Source organism: Bombina bombina, chromosome 4 (assembly GCF_027579735.1).
Source record: "Bombina bombina isolate aBomBom1 chromosome 4, aBomBom1.pri, whole genome shotgun sequence".
Taxonomy (NCBI): domain Eukaryota; kingdom Metazoa; phylum Chordata; class Amphibia; order Anura; family Bombinatoridae; genus Bombina; species Bombina bombina.
This window is the reverse complement of record NC_069502.1, coordinates 771,532,596-771,553,953: the sequence shown is the minus strand read 5'-3', so window position 1 is coordinate 771,553,953 and position 21,358 is coordinate 771,532,596. Positions and strand designations below refer to the sequence as shown.

Below are 21,358 nucleotides of genomic sequence, written 5' to 3'. Positions count from 1 at the left end.
CCGAATAGTTTCCATTTTGAACGATGGAACTCTTAGGAATTTGTTTAGAATCTTTAAATCTAAGATTGGCCTGAAAGTTCCCTCTTTTTTGGGAACCACAAACAGGTTTGAGTAGAACCCTTGTCCTTGTTCCGACCGCGGAACTGGATGGATCACTCCCATTAATAACAGATCTTGTACACAGCGTAGAAACGCTTCTTTCTTTATCTGGTTTGTTGACAACCTTGACAGATGAAATCTCCCTTTTGGGGGAGATAATTTGAAGTCTAGAAGGTATCCCTGAGATGTGATCTCCAGCGCCCAGGGATCCTGAACATCTCTTGCCCAGGCCTGGGCGAAGAGAGAAAGTCTGCCCCCCACTAGATCCGGTCCCGGATCGGGGGCTCTCGGTTCATGCTGTCTTTGGGGCAGCAGCAGGTTTCCTGGCCTGTTTGCCCTTATTCCAGGACTGGTTAGGTTTCCAGCCTTGCCTGTAACGAGCAACAGCTCCTTCCTGTTTTGGTGCAGTGGAGGTTGACGCTGCTCCTGTTTTGAAATTCCGAAAGGGACGAAAATTAGACTGTCTAGCCTTAGCTTTGGCTTTGTCTTGAGGTAGGGCGTGGCCCTTACCTCCTGTAATGTCAGCGATAATTTCTTTCAAACCGGGCCCAAATAAAGACTGCCCCTTGAAAGGTATATTAAGTAATTTGGACTTAGAAGTAACATCAGCTGACCAGGATTTTAGCCACAGTGCTCTACGTGCCTGTATGGCGAATCCAGAGTTCTTAGCCGTAAGTTTGGTTAAATGTACTACGGCCTCCGAAATGAATGAATTAGCTAGTTTAAGGACTCTAAGCCTGTCCATAATGTCGTCTAGCGTAGATGAACTAAGGTTCTCTTCCAGAGACTCAATCCAAAATGCTGCCGCAGCCGTAATCGGCGCGATACATGCAAGGGGTTGCAATATAAAACCTTGTTGAACAAACATTTTCTTAAGGTAACCCTCTAATTTTTTATCCATTGGATCTGAAAAAGCACAGCTATCCTCCACCGGGATAGTGGTACGCTTAGCTAAAGTAGAAACTGCTCCCTCCACCTTAGGGACCGTTTGCCATAAGTCCCGAGTGGTGGCGTCTATTGGAAACATCTTTCTAAATATTGGAGGGGGTGAGAACGGCACACCGGGTCTATCCCACTCCTTAGTAACAATTTCAGTTAATCTCTTAGGTATAGGAAAAACGTCAGTACTCGCCGGTACCGCAAAGTATTTATCCAACCTACACAGTTTCTCTGGTATTGCAACGGTGTTACAATCATTGAGAGCTGCTAAGACCTCCCCTAGTAATACACGGAGGTTCTCCAATTTAAATTTAAAATTTGAAATATCTGAATCCAATCTGTTTGGATCAGAACCGTCACCCACAGAATGAAGCTCTCCGTCCTCATGCTCTGCAAGCTGTGACGCAGTATCAGACATGGCCCTAGTATTGTCAGCGCACTCTGTTCTCACCCCAGAGTGATCACGCTTGCCTCTTAGTTCTGGTAATTTAGACAAAACTTCAGTCATAACAGTAGCCATATCATGTAATGTTATCTGTAATGGCCGCCCAGATGTATTAGGCGCCATAATATCACGCACCTCCCGGGCGGGAGATGCAGGTACTGCCGCGTGAGGCGAGTTAGTCGGCATAACTCTCCCCTCGCAGTTTGGTGAAATTTGTTCACATTGTACAGATTGACTTTTATTTAAAGTAGCATCAATACAGTTAGTACATAAATTTCTATTGGGCTCCACCTTGGCATTGGAACAAATGACACAGATATCTTCCTCTGAGTCAGACATGTTTAACACACTAGCAATAACTTGCAACCTGGTTATAATCTTTTTTAGCAAAAACGTACTGTGCCTCAAAGAGGTACTTAAACGATTAAATGACAGTTGAGATAATGAACTGAAAAACAGTTATAGCATCAACTTTAAAATAACACAACTTTTAGCAAAGGTTTGTTCCCATTAGTAAATAACAATAACTAAATTTGACATAAAAAATTATAGAGTAACGTTTTTATTCACAGTCAATATAAAATTCTCACAGCTCTGCTGAGAGAATGTACCTCCCTTCAAAGAAGTTTGAAGACCCCTGAGATCTGTCAGTGAACCGGATCATGCAGGAAATATAATAGTAGCTGACTGGAAATTTTTGATGCGTAGCAAAAGAGCGCCAAAAACGGCCCCTCCCTCTCACACACAGCAGTGAGGAGAAACGAAACTGTCACAATTTAAAGCAGACAACTGCCAAGTGGAAAATATGCCCAAACATTTATTCACTCAGTACCTCAGCAATGTAAACGATTCTACATTCCAGCAAAAACGTTTAACATGATAATATTTATTAAAAGGATTAGTGACCTTTAACAGAGTAGTTCCGGTGAAATACCATTCCCAGAATACTGAAGTGTATACATACATGTCATTATAACGGTATAGCAGGATTTTCTCATCAATTCCATTCAGAAAATAAAAACTGCTACATACCTCAATGCAGATTCATCTGCCCGCTGTCCCCTGATCTGAAGCCTTTACCTCCCTCAGATGGCCGAGAACAGCAATATGATCTTAACTACTCCGGTTAAAATCATAGTAAAAAAACTCTGGTAGATTCTTCTTCAAACTCTGCCAGAGAAGTAATAACACGCTCCGGTGCTATTGTAAAATAACAAACTTTTGATTGAAGTCATAAAAACTAAGTATAATCACCATAGTCCTCTCACACATCCTATCTAGTCGTTGGGTGCAAGAGAATGACTGGGACTGACGTAGAGGGGAGGAGCTATATCAGCTCTGCTGGGTGAATCCTCTTGCATTTCCTGTTGGGGAGGAGTTATATCCCAGAAGTAATGATGACCCGTGGACTGATCACACATAACAGAAGAAATATGTCACTCTCTCTTTTTTCACGTATGGTACACAAGGTATATAATATAGTATGGCGAAATCACATGTCACTTAATGTCATACAAGATTGAGGATCACATAGGTTAGTGAGTTTGGTTCCCCTAAAGCTGGTTACGGGGACGTAAGTGTACATAGGTTGCCAGGGCAACAGGTGAGTAGTCGGTACGAAAATTGTACTATCACAAATTAACTTTTTTTTCACTTATGGCACACTTGCTTAATCTATATTGATACGATGTTAAGATATATAGGGGCACACCTCTATTCATGTTATATGACACCTTTTTTTGATAGGGAGTATACATAGCGATTGAATACACAAACCGGAAGTGACGTGGCGCACTGCTTCCGGCTCGCAATACCGGTGGAACGCAGTATGCGTTCCAGCATCGAGTGTTTGGTGCCAAACAAGGGGGTATGGTTTGAAGTGGCGAGTGTGAGTGTTTCACTATTTAAATGTGTTTATTGTACTTTTGAATTATGCTGATGAAGGAGGCGAGACCTCCGAAAACGTTACAAATAAAGTAACTCCGTTTGTTGTGAAAGTCCTGAGAGTGCACTTCTTTTTGGCTGATATACTGTATATATATATATATATATATATATATATATATATATATATATATATATATATATATATATAAACTTCAAGGAAAGAAGAGACACTCACGGGTCTTAGTTAATACAAAATTTTTATTAATTGTTCATCAATTCAGTCAGTCAACGTTTCGGTCCTCACAGGGACCGTTGTCAAGACTGTTTCTCTCTTGCTGACTCTGGTGCATAGTGTGTTAACTAAGACCTGTGAGTGCCTCTTCTTTCCTTGAAGTTTCTACCTATCTACCATAGAGTGCACCCAGGCAATACACACTTACAGTGAGTGCTTGGATCCCAAAACTAAATATATATATATATATATATATATATATATATATATATATATATATATATATATATATATATATATATATATAAACACGGAAGGGGACTGCACTCCTAGACCGGACCGGGTACACATCCCATGACCCTGCAACATGCTCCGCCCTGGGTGCTCAGTGGCACTCTCAAGAAGCTGTGCTGTCCCCAGAGTCACAGGCAGCTAACCTCAGACAGGTCTGGGTGCAAGAACCATAGGGGAATTACAAAACAAATTAATACAACACACAGAGAAAACCCAGCACTCACTTACAAGCTCTCAGCTAAGGTACCTCGTCAAGGTCCTTTCCAATACCTGGGACCCTAAAACAGCCACACAATGCAAGCTTTCAAATCCAAACAAACTGGGAACAAGGGAAGGGTGCACAGCCTGAAACCCAAATGAAACCCACATTTTTTTCTTCCATGATTTAGAAAGAGCATGCAATTGCATACAACTTTCTCATTTACTTCTATGATCTAATTTGCTTCATTATCTTGATATCCTTTGCTGAAAAGAATATCTAAATAGGCTCAGTAGCTGCTGATTGGTAGCTACACAAAGATGCCTCGTGTAATTGGCTCACACGTGTGCATTGCTATTTCTTCAACAAAGGATATCTAAAGAATTAAGCAAATTAGATAATAAAAGTAAATTGGAATGTTGTTTAAAATTGCATGCACTTTTTAAATCATGAAAGAAAAATTTGGGGGTTAGTGTCCCTTTAATGTTACAATTTGAAGATCTTTAACGTTTAGGAGAAGAAAATATCTTGTAAGCAGAAGAAGGCAATCTATATTCTTATTTTAATATGCCAAAATATGTTTCAGAAAGAAAGAAAAAAAACATGCAAAATTGGAAATTCTATCAATGTATTTTTCAAAACATGATTAATATGTGGCGTACACAGCTAAATATGTTCTCTCATTATGTAAAAATGCATCTTAATTATACTGTACATTAGAAGCATTATCTTGTAATTTATCATATAATTTCTAATTAGATCTACAGCATCTGTTAATTTTCCATGGATCACTAACCACTTTGTCAATTCATTCTTTATTGTTTATTTTTTTTATTTATTTTTTTAAGTTTCAAAGTGACCTGATAATTTAATATATAGGGCATACTCCTTTTTTTCTAATTAGTAAAGCTGCAAGCTGTTTATTACTAACTCGTGGTTATACTATAGTCTCAAGGTAGAAAGAATGATAGGAGGCATAAACACATGAGAATATTTTTTATGTTTTTATGTTTTGTGGGAAAATCACCCACCATTTACTTTACTTGGCAGGGCCAATTTAGATTCGCTAATAGAGTATATACGGCTTTGCACTGTCATTTTGTATTACAGTTTTTCGTGGCCTTTAGAGGGACAGTATACACCAATTTTTATATAACTGCATGTAATAGACACTATTATAAAGACCGCTGCTCCATAACCTGTCCGCCTGCTCCGAGCAGGTGGACAGACATCGCCGGAAATCAACCCGATCGAGTACGATCGGGTTGATTGACACCCCCCCTGATGGCGGCCCAATGGCCGCGAGTCTTGTGAGCTGCTGGTGCAATGCTGAATACGGCGAGCGTATTGCTCTCCGTATTCAGCAAGGTCTGGCGGACTTGATCCGCACTGTCGGATCAGGTCCGCCAGACCTTGTTAAATAGAGGTCTTGCCTTACTATGCATGAATGAAGGTGCGTTCCTAATAAAAAGAGTCACAAAAGCACAATCTCATTGGAACGTCAATGCAGATACAATGTTGCGATGCAGCAGGTACATACTTTACAGCCTTATTTAGGAAAGCTATTAAAAAAAAAGAAAGATATGCACTAAATATTTCTTGATAAAAATGTAATACTTACTTGTGCATTAGCTTCTTTCTTCAAACAACAGAGGGACAGCTCTTTTTCATAAAGTCTACAAAAATGGAAGAAACATTATTTTGTTGTATAATTAAAATTGCACAATGCTAGGTGGATCATTAAAGGGAAATAAAAAAAGCAAAATACATTTCATACACTCCCTTTAAAAGGGACATTCCCGTCAAAATATAAATAATTACATCTTTGAATAGTAACATCTTTGCAATATACATGTATTGTAAAAAATACTTTCTAGTAAAAGTTATTACTGTTTTAGTGTTAGCATTTTTCGCTGCACGTGCTTGTGAAGCATAACTAGATATTCTCAGTGCACCAGCATTTTAAATACTACAGCTGCTCAGAGTACCAGTGGGGCTTTTATTTTAAATGCTGGTGCACTATGCATACTTAAATACACTTTTGAAACAGCTATAGCTTTTATTAGAAGCATTTTTGCCAATACATGTATATAACATAAATGCTTCTCTTCAAAACTTTAATGCATCCATGTGGATTCCAATTTTGTCTGGAATATCCCTTTAATTGTGTGCCTGCACTTTGGCACCTAGGTAACCTGAATACTATAATTATAAAATGTATTTAGTGTTTATTATCCCTTTTAGTAGTGTAAAAAACATAAATAGTTTACAATTATTTGAACTAGATGTGGGATTCTGGTTGTTTTCACATTGATGCATTTTAAAACTTCCCAATGTACACACAAACTCTCAAATAAGATTCAAATATCCCAAGGAGCAAAATATATAATAATATATAATAATGTAAATCAATGAAAACCAATTGTGTGAGGCATTCTATATTTTAAATGTAAAGCAGCTTGGAAAATAAGGGTTCTCCAACCAATGTTTTTGCTTCCCCAATGAGGCTCTCTAGACAGTACCAACACAGTAGATTTGCATAATCTCCAAACATTTCCAAGAAACTACCCTTGTCTGGGAAGGCTGACACAGAGACTAGCTGGTGGAATGCTGGCTAAGCAGCCTAAGGTTTCTATAAACCAGGGACCACCTAAATATGCTCTGGACCTCCCATGGATTGGCCAACATTAACCACACCCTACAACCCAATATTGCTTGTAAGTGTCATTAAATAGGTGTATTTATAGGCATAAGAAAGGATAACAGGAATGAGCTTCAAAACTCAATGCCCCAATGGGGCCTAGTTATCAAGCCGTCAACCTCAAATACGCTGGAATTCCGCAGCGTATTTGTGGCGAGGCTGATTCGCCTTAATTATCAAAGGCTCGAGACCGGCAAAAGTAGAATTTTGTGACGTAAGCATCGATCCGCCGGACTCAGTCCGACACAGATTGATTCTTACGTCACTCCAGATGTTCCGCACACAAGTGCGGCTCATTCTCACTACTTTTGCTAGCTATCAAAAAACTAGCAGGTACGCTCGGCACTTTTACGGCCCAGTGTACCTGGTTTTCAATCCGCCACCCCTGGAGGCGGCGGATCCCATAGGAATCAATGGGAGTCTGACCATAGCGAAAGTACAAGTTCGCTGCTGACAGACATCCCATTGATTTCTATGGGAGCTGTCTACACCTAACACCCTAACATGTACCCCGAGTCTAAACACCACTAATCTGACCCCCCCTACACCGCCGCAACTAAATAAAGTTATTACCCCCTAAACCGCCGCTCCCTGAACCCGCCGCAACCTATATTAAATGTATTAACCCCTATCCTGCCCCCCCTACACCGTCGCCACCTATAATAAATTTATTAACCCCTAATCTGCCCCCCCTACACCGTCGCCACCTATAATAAATTTATTAACCCCTATCCTGCCCCCCACTAAGCCGCCGCCACTGTCATAAAATTATTAACTCCTAAACCTAAGTCTAACCCTAACGCCCCCCTAACTTAAATATTAATTAAATAAATCTAAATAAATTAACTCTTATTAAGTAAATGAATCCTATTTAAAACTAAATACTTACCTTTAAAATAAACCCTAATATAGCTACAATATAAATAATAATTATATTCTAGCTATTTTAGGATTTATATTTATTTTACAGGTACCTTTCAATTTATTTTAACCATGTACAATAACTATTAAATAGTTATTAACTATTTAATAGCTTACCTAGCTAAAATAAAGAGAAATGTACCTGTGAAATAAATCCTAACCTAAGTTACAATTACACCTAACACTACACTATACTTTAATAAATTATTCCTATTTAAAAATAAATACCTACCTGTAAAATAAACCCTAAGATAGCTACAATATAATTAATAATTATATTATAGCTATCTTAGGATTTATATTTATTTTACAGGTAACTTTGTATTTATTTTAGCTAGTTAGAATAGTTATTAAATAGTTATTAACTTTTTAATAACTACATAGCTAAAAGAAATACAAAATTACCTGTAAAATAAATCCTAACTTAAGTTACAATTAAACCTAATACTACACTATCATTAAATTAATTAAATAAACTACCTACAAATAACTACAATTAAATACAATTACATAAACTAACTAAAGTACAAAAAATAAAAAAAGCTAAGTTACAAAAAATAAAAAAATAAGTTACAAACATGTTACAAATATTACAACAATTTTAAGCTACTTACACCTAATCTAAGCCCCCTAATAAAATAACAAACCCCCCCAAAATAAAAAAATGCCCTACCCTATTCTAAATTAAATAAATTTCAAAGCTCTTTTACCTTACCAGCCCTTAAAAGGGCCATTTGTGGGGGCATGCCCCAAAGAAAACAGCTCTTTTGCCTGTAAAAGAAAAATACAACCCCCCCCCAACATTAAAACCCACCACCCACATACCCCTAATCTAACCCAAACCCCCCTTACAAAAGCCTAACACTAATCCCCTGAAGATCATCCTACCTTGAGTCGTCTTCACTCACCCGAGCCACCGATGGAACTGAAGAGGACATCCGGAGCGGAAGAAGTTAATCCTCCAAGCGGCGCTGAAGAAATCTTCCATCCGATGAAGTCATCTTCCAAGCCGGGTCTTGAATCTTCCTTCCGCCGACGCGGAACCACCTTCTTCACCGACGGACTACGACGAATGACGGCTCCTTTAAGGGACGTCATCCAAGATGGCGTCCCCTCAATTCCGATTGGCTGATAGGATTCTATCAGCCAATCGGAATTAAGGTAGGAAAAATCTGATTGGCTGATGGAATCAACCAATCAGATTGAGCTCACATTCTATTGGCTGTTCCGATCACCCAATAGAATGCGAGCTCAATCTGATTGGCTGATTGGATCAGCCAATCGGATTGAACTTGAATCTGATTGGCTGATTCCATCAGCCAATCAGATTTTCCTACCTTAATTCCGATTGGCTGATAGAATCCTATCAGCCAATCGGAATTGAGGGGACGCCATCTTGGATGACGTCCCTTAAAGGAGCCGTCATTCGTCGTAGTCCGTCGGTGAAGAAGGTGGTTCCGCGTCGGCGGAAGGAAGATTCAAGACCCGGCTTGGAAGATGACTTCGCCCGGATAGAAGACCTCTTCAGCGCCTCTTTGAAGATGACATCGGCCGGATCGAAGACTTCTTCAGCGCCGCCTGGATGATGACTTCATCGGATGGAAGATTTCTTCAGCGCCGCTTGGAGGATTAACTTCTTCCGCTCCGGATGTCCTCTTCAGTTCCATCGGTGGCTCGGCTGAGTGAAGACGACTCAAGGTAGGATGATCTTCAGGGGATTAGTGTTAGGTTTTTGTAAGGGGGGTTTGGGTTAGATTAGGGGTATGTGGGTGGTGGGTTTTAATGTTGGGGGGGGGTTGTATTTTTCTTTTACAGGCAAAAGAGCTGTTTTCTTTGGGGCATGCCCCCACAAATGGCCCTTTTAAGGGCTGGTAAGGTAAAAGAGCTTTGAAATTTATTTAATTTAGAATAGGGTAGGGCATTTTTTTATTTTGGGGGGGTTTGTTATTTTATTAGGGGGCTTAGATTAGGTGTAAGTAGCTTAAAATTGTTGTAATATTTGTAACATGTTTGTAACTTATTTTTTTATTTTTTGTAACTTAGCTTTTTTTATTTTTTGTACTTTAGTTAGTTTATGTAATTGTATTTAATTGTAGTTATTTGTAGTTAATTTATTTAATTAATTTAATGATAGTGTAGTATTAGGTTTAATTGTAACTTAAGTTAGGATTTATTTCACAGGTACATTTCTCTTTATTTTAGCTAGGTAGCTATTAAATAGTTAATAACTATTTAATAGCTATTGTACCTAGTTAAAATAAATTGAAAGTTGCCTGTAAAATTAAAAAAAATCCTAAAATAGCTAGAATATAATTATTATTTATATTGTAGCTATATTAGGGTTTATTTTAAAGGTAAGTATTTAGTTTTAAATAGGATTCATTTACTTAATAAGAGTTAATTTATTTAGATTTATTTAATTAATATTTAAGTTAGGGGGGCGTTAGGGTTAGGGTTAGACTTAGGTTTAGGGGTTAATAATTTTATTACAGTGGCGGCGGCGTAGTGGGGGGCAGGATAGGGGTTAATAAATTTATTATAGGTGGCGACGGTGTAGGGGGGGCAGATTAGGGGTTAATAAATTTATTATAGGTGGCGACGGTGTAGGGGGGCAGGATAGGGGTTAATAGGTTTAATATAGGTTGCGGCGGGTTCATGGAGCGGCGGTTTAGGGGTTAAACTATTTATTTAGTTGCGGAGAGGTGCGGGATCAGCAGGATAGGGGTTAATAATTTTATTATAGAGGGCGACGGTATAGGGGGGGCAGGATAGGGGTTACTAGGTATACTGTAGGTGGCAGCGGTGTCCGGGAGCGGCGGTTTAGGGGTTAATACCTTTATAAGAGTTGCGGCAGGGTCTAGGAGCGGCGGTTTAGGGGTTAATACATTTATAAGAGTTGCGGCGGGGTCTAGGAGCGGCGGTTTAGGGGTTAGTAACTTTATTGAGTTGCGGGAGGCTCCGGGGGCGCCGGTATAAGGGGTAGAACAGTGTAGTTTAGTGTGAGTGCTTAGTGACAGGCTAGCAATAAAGCTGGGAAAAAGCCGAAGGGCAGCGAGATCGGATGAGTGATAACTGTCACAGTCCGCTGCTCATCGCCCCGCGGCTTTTTGACAGCTTTATTTGATAACTTAGGCGTATTTTTTCAGGTCCGCGGCGGCGAAGGTAGGCGAGCTTAGGCGGGCGTATTGGGCCGGCGAAGCCAGAAAAGTAGACGGCTTGATAACTACCCCCCAATATATTAAACAACTGGGAGTTCTGAGTTCTCCAGTTTTTACACTGTACGTAACTTTTCAGCATTTTCACTGAGACTCCATATCTAGCACATGATTGTTTGATGATTTAGACACACCTGACTGCTGAATATGTAAAATAACTTGTTCCTCTGCAACTAAATCAATTCTGTCCTAACTTGAATAATGCAATCTGGGTCTGTGTGTATATACAAGTTTGTGGCATAAACAATACCATAAATTATGCTAAAGCATCTAACAGATTGCTCATTGAGTAAAGGATTCTGTGTTTGCATTTTTAAAAACAGAATTTATGCTTACCTGATAAATTTATTTCTCTTGTGGTGTATCCAGTCCACGGATTCATCCTTTACTTGTGGGATATTCTCCTTCCCTACAAGAAGTGAAAAGAGAGCACACAGCAGAGCTGTCCATATAGCACCCCCTCTAGCTCCACCCCCCAGTCATTCGACCGAAGGTTAGGAAGAAAAAGGAGAAACCATAGGGTGCAGTGGTGACTGTAGTTTAAAAATAAAAACCACCTGTCTTAAAATGACAGGGCGGGCCGTGGACTGGATACACCACAAGAGAAATAAATTTATCAGGTAAGCATAAATTCTGTTTTCTCTTGTAAGGTGTATCCAGTCCACGGATTCATCCTTTACTTGTGGGATACCAATACCAAAGCTTTAGGACACGGATGAAGGGAGGGACAAGACAGGTACCTTAAACGGAAGGCACCACTGCTTGTAAAACCTTTCTCCCAAAAATAGCCTCCGAAGAAGCAAAAGTATCGAATTTGTAAAATTTGGAAAAAGTATGCAGCGAAGACCAAGTCGCTGCCTTACAAATCTGTTCAACAGAAGCCTCATTTTTAAAAGCCCATATGGAAGCCACTGCTCTGGTAGAATGAGCACGAATTGTTTCAGGAGGCTGCTGGCCAGCAGTCTCATAGGCCAAACGGATGATGCTTTTCAGCCAAAAGGAAAGAGAGGTAGCGGTCGCCTTCTGACCTCTCCTCTTACCAGAATAGACAACAAACAAAGAAGTTGTTTGTCTGAAATCCTTAGTTGCTTGTAAATAGAACTTTAAAGCACAAACCACATTAAGATTGTGTAACAGACGTTCCTTCTTCAACGAAGGATTAGGACACAGAGAAGGAACAACAATTTCCTGATTAATATTCCTATTAGACACAACCTTAGGAAGAAAACCGGGTTTGGTACGCAAAACTACCTTATCTGCATGGAACACCAGGTAAGGTGAATCACACTGTAGAGCAGATAATTCTGAAACTCTTCGAGCCGAAGAGATAGCTACCAAAAACAAAACTTTCCAAGATAAAAGCTTAATATCTATGGAATGTAAAGGTTCAAACGGAACCCCTTGCAGAACTGAAAGAACTAAATTCAGACTCCATGGCGGAGCCACAGATCTATAAACAGGCTTGATTCTGACTAAAGCCTGAGTAAACGTTTGAACGTCTGGTACCTCTGCCAGACGTTTGTGAAAAAGAATAGACAAAGCAGATATCTGTCCCTTTAAGGAACTAGCTGATAATCCTTTCTCCAATCCGTCTTGGAGAAAGGACAAAATTCTGGGAATCCTAACCTTACTCCATGATTAACCCTTGGATTCGCACCAAAAAAGATATTTTCACCAAATCTTATGGTAGATTTTCCTGGTGACAGGCTTTCTAGCCTGAATCAGGGTATCAATAACCGACTCAGAGAAACCACGCTTTGATAGAATTAGGCGTTCAATCTCCAAGCAGTCAGACGCAGACAAATTAGATTTGGATGTTTGAAAGGACCTCATATTAGAAGGTCCTGCCTCATTGGTAGTGTCCATGGTGGCACAGATGACATGTCCACAAGGTCTGCATACCAGGTCCTGCGTGACCACGCAGGCGCTATTGGAACCACCGAAGCCCTCTCCTGCTTGATTCTAGCAACCAGACGAGGGAGGAGAGGAAACGGTGGAAAAACATAGGCCAGATTGAAGGACCAAGGCACTGCTAGAGCATCTATCAGCACCGCCTGGGGATCCCGGGACCTGGACCCGTAAAGAGGAAGCTTGGTGTTCTGACGGGACACCATCAGATCCAATTTTGGAGTGCCCCATAGCTGAGTCAGCTGGGCAAATACCTCCGAGTGGAGTTCCCACTCCCCCGGGTGAAAAGTCTGACGACTTAGAAAATCCGCCCTGGCATGTGAATTGCTGAGAGATGGCAAGAGTGATCCTCTGCCCATCTGATTATTTTGGTTACTTCCATCATTGCTAGGGAACTCCTTGTTCCGCCTTGATGATTGACGTAAGCTACAGTCGTGATGTTGTCCAACTGAAATCTGATGAATTTGGCCGCAGCTAGCTAAGGCCATGCCTGAAGCGCATTGAATATCGCCCTCAGTTCCAGAATGTTTATCGGGAGAAGAGCTTCTTCCCGAGACCATAGGCCCTGAGCTTTCAGGGAGTCCCAGACTGCACCCCAGCCCAACAGACTGGCGTCGGTCGTTATGATGATCCACTCTGGTCTGCGGAAACATATTCCCTGAGACAGGTGATCCTGAGACAACCACCAGAGAAGAGAATCTCTGGTCCCCTGGTCCAACTGTGTTTGAGGAGACAAATCTGCATAATCCCCATTCCACTGTTTGAGCATGCATAATTGCAGTGGTCTGGGGTGTATCCGTGCAAAAGGGACTATGTCCATTGCCGCTACCATTAGTCCGATTGTCTCCATGCACTGAGCTACAGATGGCCGAGAAATGGAATGAAGAGCTCGGCAAGTAGTTAAGAGTTTGAACTTTCTTACCTCCGTCAGAAATATTTTCATTTCTACCGAGTCTATTAGGGTTCCTAGGAAGGGAACTCTTGTGAGCGGGGAGAGAGAACTCTTTTTGATGTTCACCTTCCACCCGTGAGACCTCAGAAAGGCCACTGCAATTTCCGTGTGAGACTTGGCTCTTTGGAAAGTCGACGCCTGAATTAAGATGTCATCTAGATAAGGCGCCACTGCTATGGCCCACGGTCTTAGTACCGCCAGGAGGGACCCTAGCACCTTTGTGAAAATTCTTGGAGCAGTGGCCAACCCGAAAGGAAGAGCTACAAACTGATAATGCTTGTCCAGAAAGGCGAACCTGAGAAACTGGTGATGATCTTTGTGTATAGGAATGTGCAGATACGCATCCTTTAGATCCACGGTAGTCATACATTGACCCTCCTGGATCATTGGTAAGATTGTCCGAATGGTCTCCATCTTGAATGATGGGACTCTGAGGAATTTGTTTAGAATTTTGAGATCCAGGATTGGTCTGAAAGTTCCTTCTTTCTTGGGAACCACAAACAGGTTTGAGTAAAAACCCAGCCCTTGTTCCGCAATTGGAACTGGGTGGATCACTCCCATTGTATGTAGGTCTTCTACACAGCGTAAGAACGCCTCTTTCTTTGTCTGGTCTGTAGACAAACGAGAAATGTGGAACCTTCCCCTTGGAGGGGAGTCCTTGAATTCTAGAAGATATCCCTGGGATACAATGTCTAAGGCCCAGGGATCGTGTACGTCTCTTGCCCAGGCCTGAGCGAAGAGAGAGAGTCTGCCCCCTACTAGATCCGGTCCCAGATCTGGGGCTACCCCATCATGCTGTCTTGGAAGCAGCTGCAGGCTTCTTGGCCTGTTTACCCTTGTTCCAGCCCTGGTAAGGTTTCCAGGCAGGCCTGGGTTGTGAAGCGTTACCCTCTTGCTTTGTAGTAGGGAAGGATGAAGCGAGGCCGCTCCTGAAATTCCGAAAGGAATGAAAATTATTTTGTTTGTTCTTTGTCTTAAAGAACTTGTCCTGAGGGAGAGCATGGCCTTTTCCCCCAGTGATTTCTGAAATAATCTCTTTCAATTCAGGCCCGAAGAGGGTCTTTCCTTTGAAAGGGATGTTCAAGAGTTTGGATTTTGACGACACATCGGCCGACCAGGACTTTAGCCATAAAGCTAAATGCGCTAAAATGGCGAAACCTGAATTCTTTGCCGCTAACTTAGCTAGTTGGAAAGCGGCATCTGTGATAAAAGAATTAGCCAGCTTAAGAGCCTTAATTCTGTCTATAATGTCCTCATATGAGGTCTCCGTCTGGAGCGCATCTTCCAGCGCCTTGAACCAGAAAGCACCTGCAGTAGTTACAGGAACAATGCACGCAATAGGTTGGAGAAGAAAACCATGTTGAACAAAAATTTTCTTAAGTAAACCCTCTAATTTTTTATCCATAGGGTCTTTAAAAGCACGACTGTCTTCAATTGGTATGGTTGTGCGTTTAGCAAGTGAAGAAACAGCCCCCTCCACCCTAGGGACCGTCTGCCACGAGTCCCGCATGGGGTCAGATATGGGGAACATTTTCTTAAAAACAGGAGGGGGAACAAACGGAATACCTGGTCTATCCCACTCCCTAGTAATGATATCCGCAATCCTCTTAGGGACCGGGAACACATCAGTGTAAATGGGAACTTCTAGGTACTTGTCCATTTTACACAATTTCTCTGGAACCACCAAAGGGTCGCAGTCATCCAGAGTAACTAATACCTCCCTGAGCAATAAGCGGAGGTGTTCTAGTTTAAATTTAAAAGCCAACGTATCTGAGTCTGTCTGAGGAGCAACCTTTCCCGAATCGGAAATTTCTCCCTCAGACAGCACATCTGAGCGTTGTGAGTGTATATCGGATACGGCTACTAAAGCGTCAGAATGCTCAGAATCTGTTCTTAAAACAGAGCTATCACGCTTTGCAGGTAACACGGGCAGTTTAGATAAAAACACTGAGAGGGTATTATTCATAACTGCCGCCAAGTCTTGCAAGGTAAAAGAGTTAGACGCACTAGAGGTGCTAGGCGTCGCTTGAGCGGGCGTAACTGTTTGTGACACTTGGGGAGAGGTTAACGGGCTAACCTCATTACCTTCTGCCTGAGAATCATCTTGGGCCACATTTTTAAGTGCAACAATATGTTCTTTAAAATGTATAGACATATCAGTACAAGTGGGACACATTCTGAGAGGGGGTTCCACCATGGCTTCTAAACACATTGAACAAGGATTTTCCTTGGTGTCAGACATGTTTAACAGACTAGTAGTAAAACAAACAGGCTTAGAAAACACTTTAATCAAGTAAAAACACACTTTGAAAAAAAGCGTTACTGTGCCTTTAAGAGATAAAAAAGGCACACAATTTTGCAAAACAGTGAAAAATGCAGCAAACTTTTTGAAATTTTTACAGTATGTACCTAAAGCATTAGTAAGATTGCACCACTAGCAATAAAAACGATTAACCCCTTAATGCCCAAACCGGATCGACAGTAAGCCAACAGACAGGTTAAAACAACAGCAGCACCTTGCCACAGCTCTGCTGTGGCCCTACTTGCCCTTAGGAACCAGATTTGTGGGGAAAAAGCGTCTTATAGGCCCTCAAACTGCAGCAGGGCCCTCCATGTGAAACAGCCTGGACTTCTAGTCAAATATAACTGCGCATCTGAGGCGCAAAATTAGGCCCCTCCCACCTTACTCCGGTGCTGTTAGGCCTAAATAAACACTCCTAAGTGTTTTAATAATAGCCATGTGGGTAACAACCCCTGAAAGAAACCCAAAGGAACATTCAAAGTGTCTCAAAAAACGAAATTTTTCAATAAAAAAGCCATTAAATAGTGTCAACCAGCATAAACTAGCCCTGTTATGTAAGCTTGCAATTCCATACTTAGTCTCTGAATACAGCTTACCCTTCCCTCATGGGGATATTATCAGTCTTTTCTAGCATTATCACAGTCTTGTCTAGAAATAAATGACTGAACATACCTTCTTTGCAGACTAACCTGCAAACCATTCCCCCCAACTGAAGTTTTCTTGTACTCCTCAGGCCTTTGTGGGAACAGCAGTGGATTTTAGTTACAACATGCTAAAATCATCTTCCTCCCTGCAGAAATCTTCATCTCCTTTCTGCTAGAGAGTAAATAGTACACACCGGCACTATTTAAAATAACAAACTTTTGCTTGTAGAAAATAAAAACTACATTTCTAACACCACATTCACTTTACACTTCCGATTGCTTAGAGCCGGCAAAGAGAATGACTGGGGGGTGGAGCTAGAGGGGGAGCTATATGGACAGCTCTGCTGTGTGCTCTCTTTGCCACTTCCTGTAGGGAAGGAGAATATCCCACAAGTAAAGGATGAATCCGTGGACTGGATACACCTTACAAGAGAAAATCTGTTTACAGGTATGCAAGAAAAATCCTTGTGGCCTTGCAATTAAAAGTTGGACATACAATTTCTCTATTAAAGGGCCAGTAAACCCACCAAATAATGTAATATAATTATGCACATAGTGCAGAATAATATAGCATTAGGTTAGCGCCAGCTTTCTTCCGATTGCTTAGAGCCGGCAAAGAGAATGACTGGGGGGTGGAGCTAGAGGGGGAGCTATATGGACAGCTCTGCTGTGTGCTCTCTTTGCCACTTCCTGTAGGGAAGGAGAATATCCCACAAGTAAAGGATGAATCCGTGGACTGGATACACCTTACAAGAGAAAATCTGTTTACAGGTATGCAAGAAAAATCCTTGTGGCCTTGCAATTAAAAGTTGGATATACAATTTCTCTATTAAAGGGCCAGTAAACCCACCAAATAATGTAATATAATTATGCACATAGTGCAGAATAATATAGCATTAGGTTAGCGCCAGCTTTCTAAATCAAAGTATGTCACAGATATTTTCCTATAAAAAACATAATTTATGCTTACCTGATAAATTCCTTTCTTCTGTTGTGTGATCAGTCCACGGGTCATCATTACTTCTGGGATATTATCTGCTCCCCTACAGGAAGTGCAAGAGGATTCACCCAGCAGAGTTGCTATATAGCTCCTCCCCTCTACGTCACCTCCAGTCATTCGACCAAAGACCAACGAGAAAGGAGAAGCCAAGGGTGTAGTGGTGACTGAATTATAATTTAAAAAATATGTACCTGCCGTAAAAAACAGGGCGGGCCGTGGACTGATCACACAACAGAAGAAAGGAATTTATCAGGTAAGCATAAATTATGTTTTCTTCTGTTATGTGTGATCAGTCCACGGGTCATCATTACTTCTGGGATACCAATACCAAAGCAAAAGTACACGGATGACGGGAGGGATAGGCAGGCTCATTATACAGAAGGAACCACTGCCTGAAGAACCTTTCTCCCAAAAATAGCCTCCGAAGAAGCAAAAGTGTCAAATTTGTAAAATTTGGAAAAAGTATGAAGCGAAGACCAAGTTGCAGCCTTGCAAATCTGTTCAACAGAGGCCTCATTCTTAAAGGCCCAAGTGGAAGCCACAGCTCTAGTGGAATGAGCTGTAATTCTTTCAGGAGGCTGCTGTCCAGCAGTCTCATAGGCTAAACGTATTATGCTACGAAGCCAAAAAGAGAGAGAGGTAGCAGAAGCTTTTTGACCTCTCCTCTGTCCAGAATAAACGACAAACAGGGAAGAAGTTTGGCGAAAATCTTTAGTTGCCTGCAAGTAGAACTTGAGGGCACGAACTACATCCAGATTGTGTAGAAGACGTTCCTTCTTTGAAGAAGGATTTGGACACAAGGATGGAACAACAATCTCTTGATTGATATTCCTATTAGAGACAACCTTAGGTAAGAACCCAGGTTTAGTACGCAGAACTACCTTGTCTGAGTGAAAGATCAGATAAGGAGAATCACAATGTAGGGCTGATAACTCAGAGACTCTTCGAGCCGAGGAAATAGCCATTAAAAATAGAACTTTCCAAGATAACAATTTTATATCAATGGAATGAAGGGGTTCAAACGGAACACCCTGTAAAACGTTAAGAACTAAGTTTAAACTCCATGGCGGAGCAACAGTTTTAAACACAGGCTTGATCCTAGCTAAAGCCTGACAAAAGGCCTGGATGTCTGAATTTTCTGACAGACGCCTGTGTAACAAGATGGACAGAGCTGAGATCTGTCCCTTTAATGAGCTAGCCGATAAACCCTTTTCTAAACCTTCTTGTAGAAAAGACAATATCCTAGGAATCCTAACCTTACTCCAGGAGTAATCTTTGGATTCACACCAGTATAGGTATTTACGCCATATTTTATGGTAAATCTTTCTGGTAACAGGCTTCCTAGCCTGTATCAGGGTATCAATAACCGACTCAGAAAAACCACGTTTTGATAAAATCAAGCGTTCAATTTCCAAGCAGTCAGCTTCAGAGAAGTTAGACTTTGATGTTTGAATGGACCCTGAATCAGAAGGTCCTGTCTTAGAGGTAGAGACCAAGGCGGACAGGATGACATGTCCACTAGATCTGCATACCAAGTCCTGCGCGGCCATGCAGGCGCTATTAGAATCACTGATGCTCTCTCCTGTTTGATTTTGGCAATCAATCGAGGAAGCAGCGGGAAGGGTGGAAACACATAAGCCATCCTGAAGTTCCAAGGTGCTGTCAAAGCATCTATCAGAACCGCTCCCGGATCCCTGGATCTGGATCCGTAGCGAGGAAGTTTGGCGTTCTGGCGAGACGCCATGAGATCTATCTCTGGTTTGCCCCAACGTCGAAGTATTTGGGCAAAGACCTCCGGATGAAGTTCCCACTCCCCCGGATGAAGAGTCTTGCGACTCAAGAAATCCGCCTCCCAGTTCTCCACTCCCGGGATGTGGATTGCTGATAGGTGGCAAGAGTGAGACTCTGCCCAGCAAATTATCTTTGATACTTCTATCATTGCTAGGGAGCTTCTTGTCCCTCCCTGATGGTTGATGTAAGCTACAGTCGTGATGTTGTCCGACTGAAACCTGATGAACCCCCGAGTCTTTAACTGGGGCCAAGCTAGAAGGGCATTGAGAACTGCTCTCAATTCCAGAATGTTTATTGGCAGGAGACTTTCCTCCTGACTCCATTGTCCCTGAGCCTTCAGAGAATTCCAGACAGCGCCCCAACCTAGAAGGCTGGCGTCTGTTGTTACAATTGTCCAGTCCGGCCTGCTGAACGGCATCCCCCTGGACAGATGTGGCCGAGAAAGCCACCATAGAAGAGAGTTTCTGGTCTCTTGATCCAGATTCAGAGTGGGGGACAAATCTGAGTAATCCCCATTCCACTGACTCAGCATGCACAATTGCAGCGGTCTGAGATGTAGGCGTGCAAAGGGTACTATGTCCATTGCTGCTACCATTAAGCCGATCACCTCCATGCATTGAGCTACTGACGGGAGTTGAATGGAATGAAGGACACGGCATGTATTTAGAAGCTTTGTTAATCTGTCTTCTGTCAGATAAATCTTCATTTCTACAGAATCTATAAGAGTCCCCAAGAATGGAACTCTTGTGAGAGGCAAGAGAGAACTCTTCTTTTCGTTCACTTTCCATCCATGCGACCTTAGAAATGCCAGAACTAACTCTGTATGAGACTTGGCAGTTTGAAAGCTTGAAGCTTGTATCAGAATGTCGTCTAGGTACGGAGCTACCGAAATTCCTCGCGGTCTCAGAACCGCTAGAAGGGCACCCAGAACCTTTGTGAAGATTCTTGGAGCCGTAGCCAATCCGAATGGAAGGGCTACAAACTGGTAATGCCTGTCTAAGAAGGCAAACCTTAGATACCGGTAATGATCTTTGTGAATCGGTATGTGAAGGTAAGCATCCTTTAAATCCACTGTGGTCATGTACTGACCCTTTTGGATCATGGGTAAGATTGTCCGAATAGTTTCCATTTTGAACGATGGAACTCTTAGGAATTTGTTTAGGATCTTTAAATCCAAGATTGGCCTGAAAGTTCCCTCTTTTTTGGGAACCACAAACAGGTTTGAGTAAAACCCTTGTCCTTGTTCCGACCGCGGAACCGGATGGATCACTCCCATTAATAATAGATCTTGTACACAGCGTAGAAACGCGTCCTTCTTTATTTGGTTTGTTGACAACCTTGACAGATGAAATCTCCCTTTTGGGGGAGAGAATTTGAAGTCTAGAAGGTATCCCTGAGATATGATCTCTAGCGCCAAGGGATCCTGGACATCTCTTGCCCAAGCCTGGGCGAAGAGAGAGAGTCTGCCCCCCACTAGATCCGGTCCCGGATCGGGGGCCCTCGGTTCATGCTGTCTTTGAGGCAGCAGCAGGTTTACTGGCCTGCTTGCCCTTGTTCCAGGACTGGTTAGGCTTCCAGCCTTGTCTGTAACGAGCAACAGTTCCTCCCTGTTTTGGTGCAGTGGAGGTTGGCGCTGCTCCTGCTTTGAAATTCCGAAAGGGACGAAAATTAGACTGTCTAGCCTTAGCTTTGGCTTTGTCTTGAGGTAGAGCGTGGCCCTTACCTCCTGTAATGTCAGCAATAATTTCTTTCAAACCGGGCCCAAATAAAGTTTGCCCCTTGAAAGGTATATTAAGTAATTTGGACTTAGAAGTTACATCAGCCGACCA

General features: G+C 41.8%; 1 protein-coding gene across 1 annotated transcript in view; it reads right to left on the bottom strand.

Annotated features, from left to right (window-relative positions):
- The window catches only part of DISC1 (DISC1 scaffold protein), an 831,610-nt gene that overhangs the window by 546,759 nt on the left and 263,493 nt on the right, over nt 1–21,358 (bottom strand). The window contains exon 7 of the mRNA XM_053712267.1: nt 5,717–5,771. Coding sequence (XP_053568242.1) covers nt 5,717–5,771 — 55 coding nt within the window. The remainder of the gene's footprint in view (nt 1–5,716; nt 5,772–21,358) is intronic.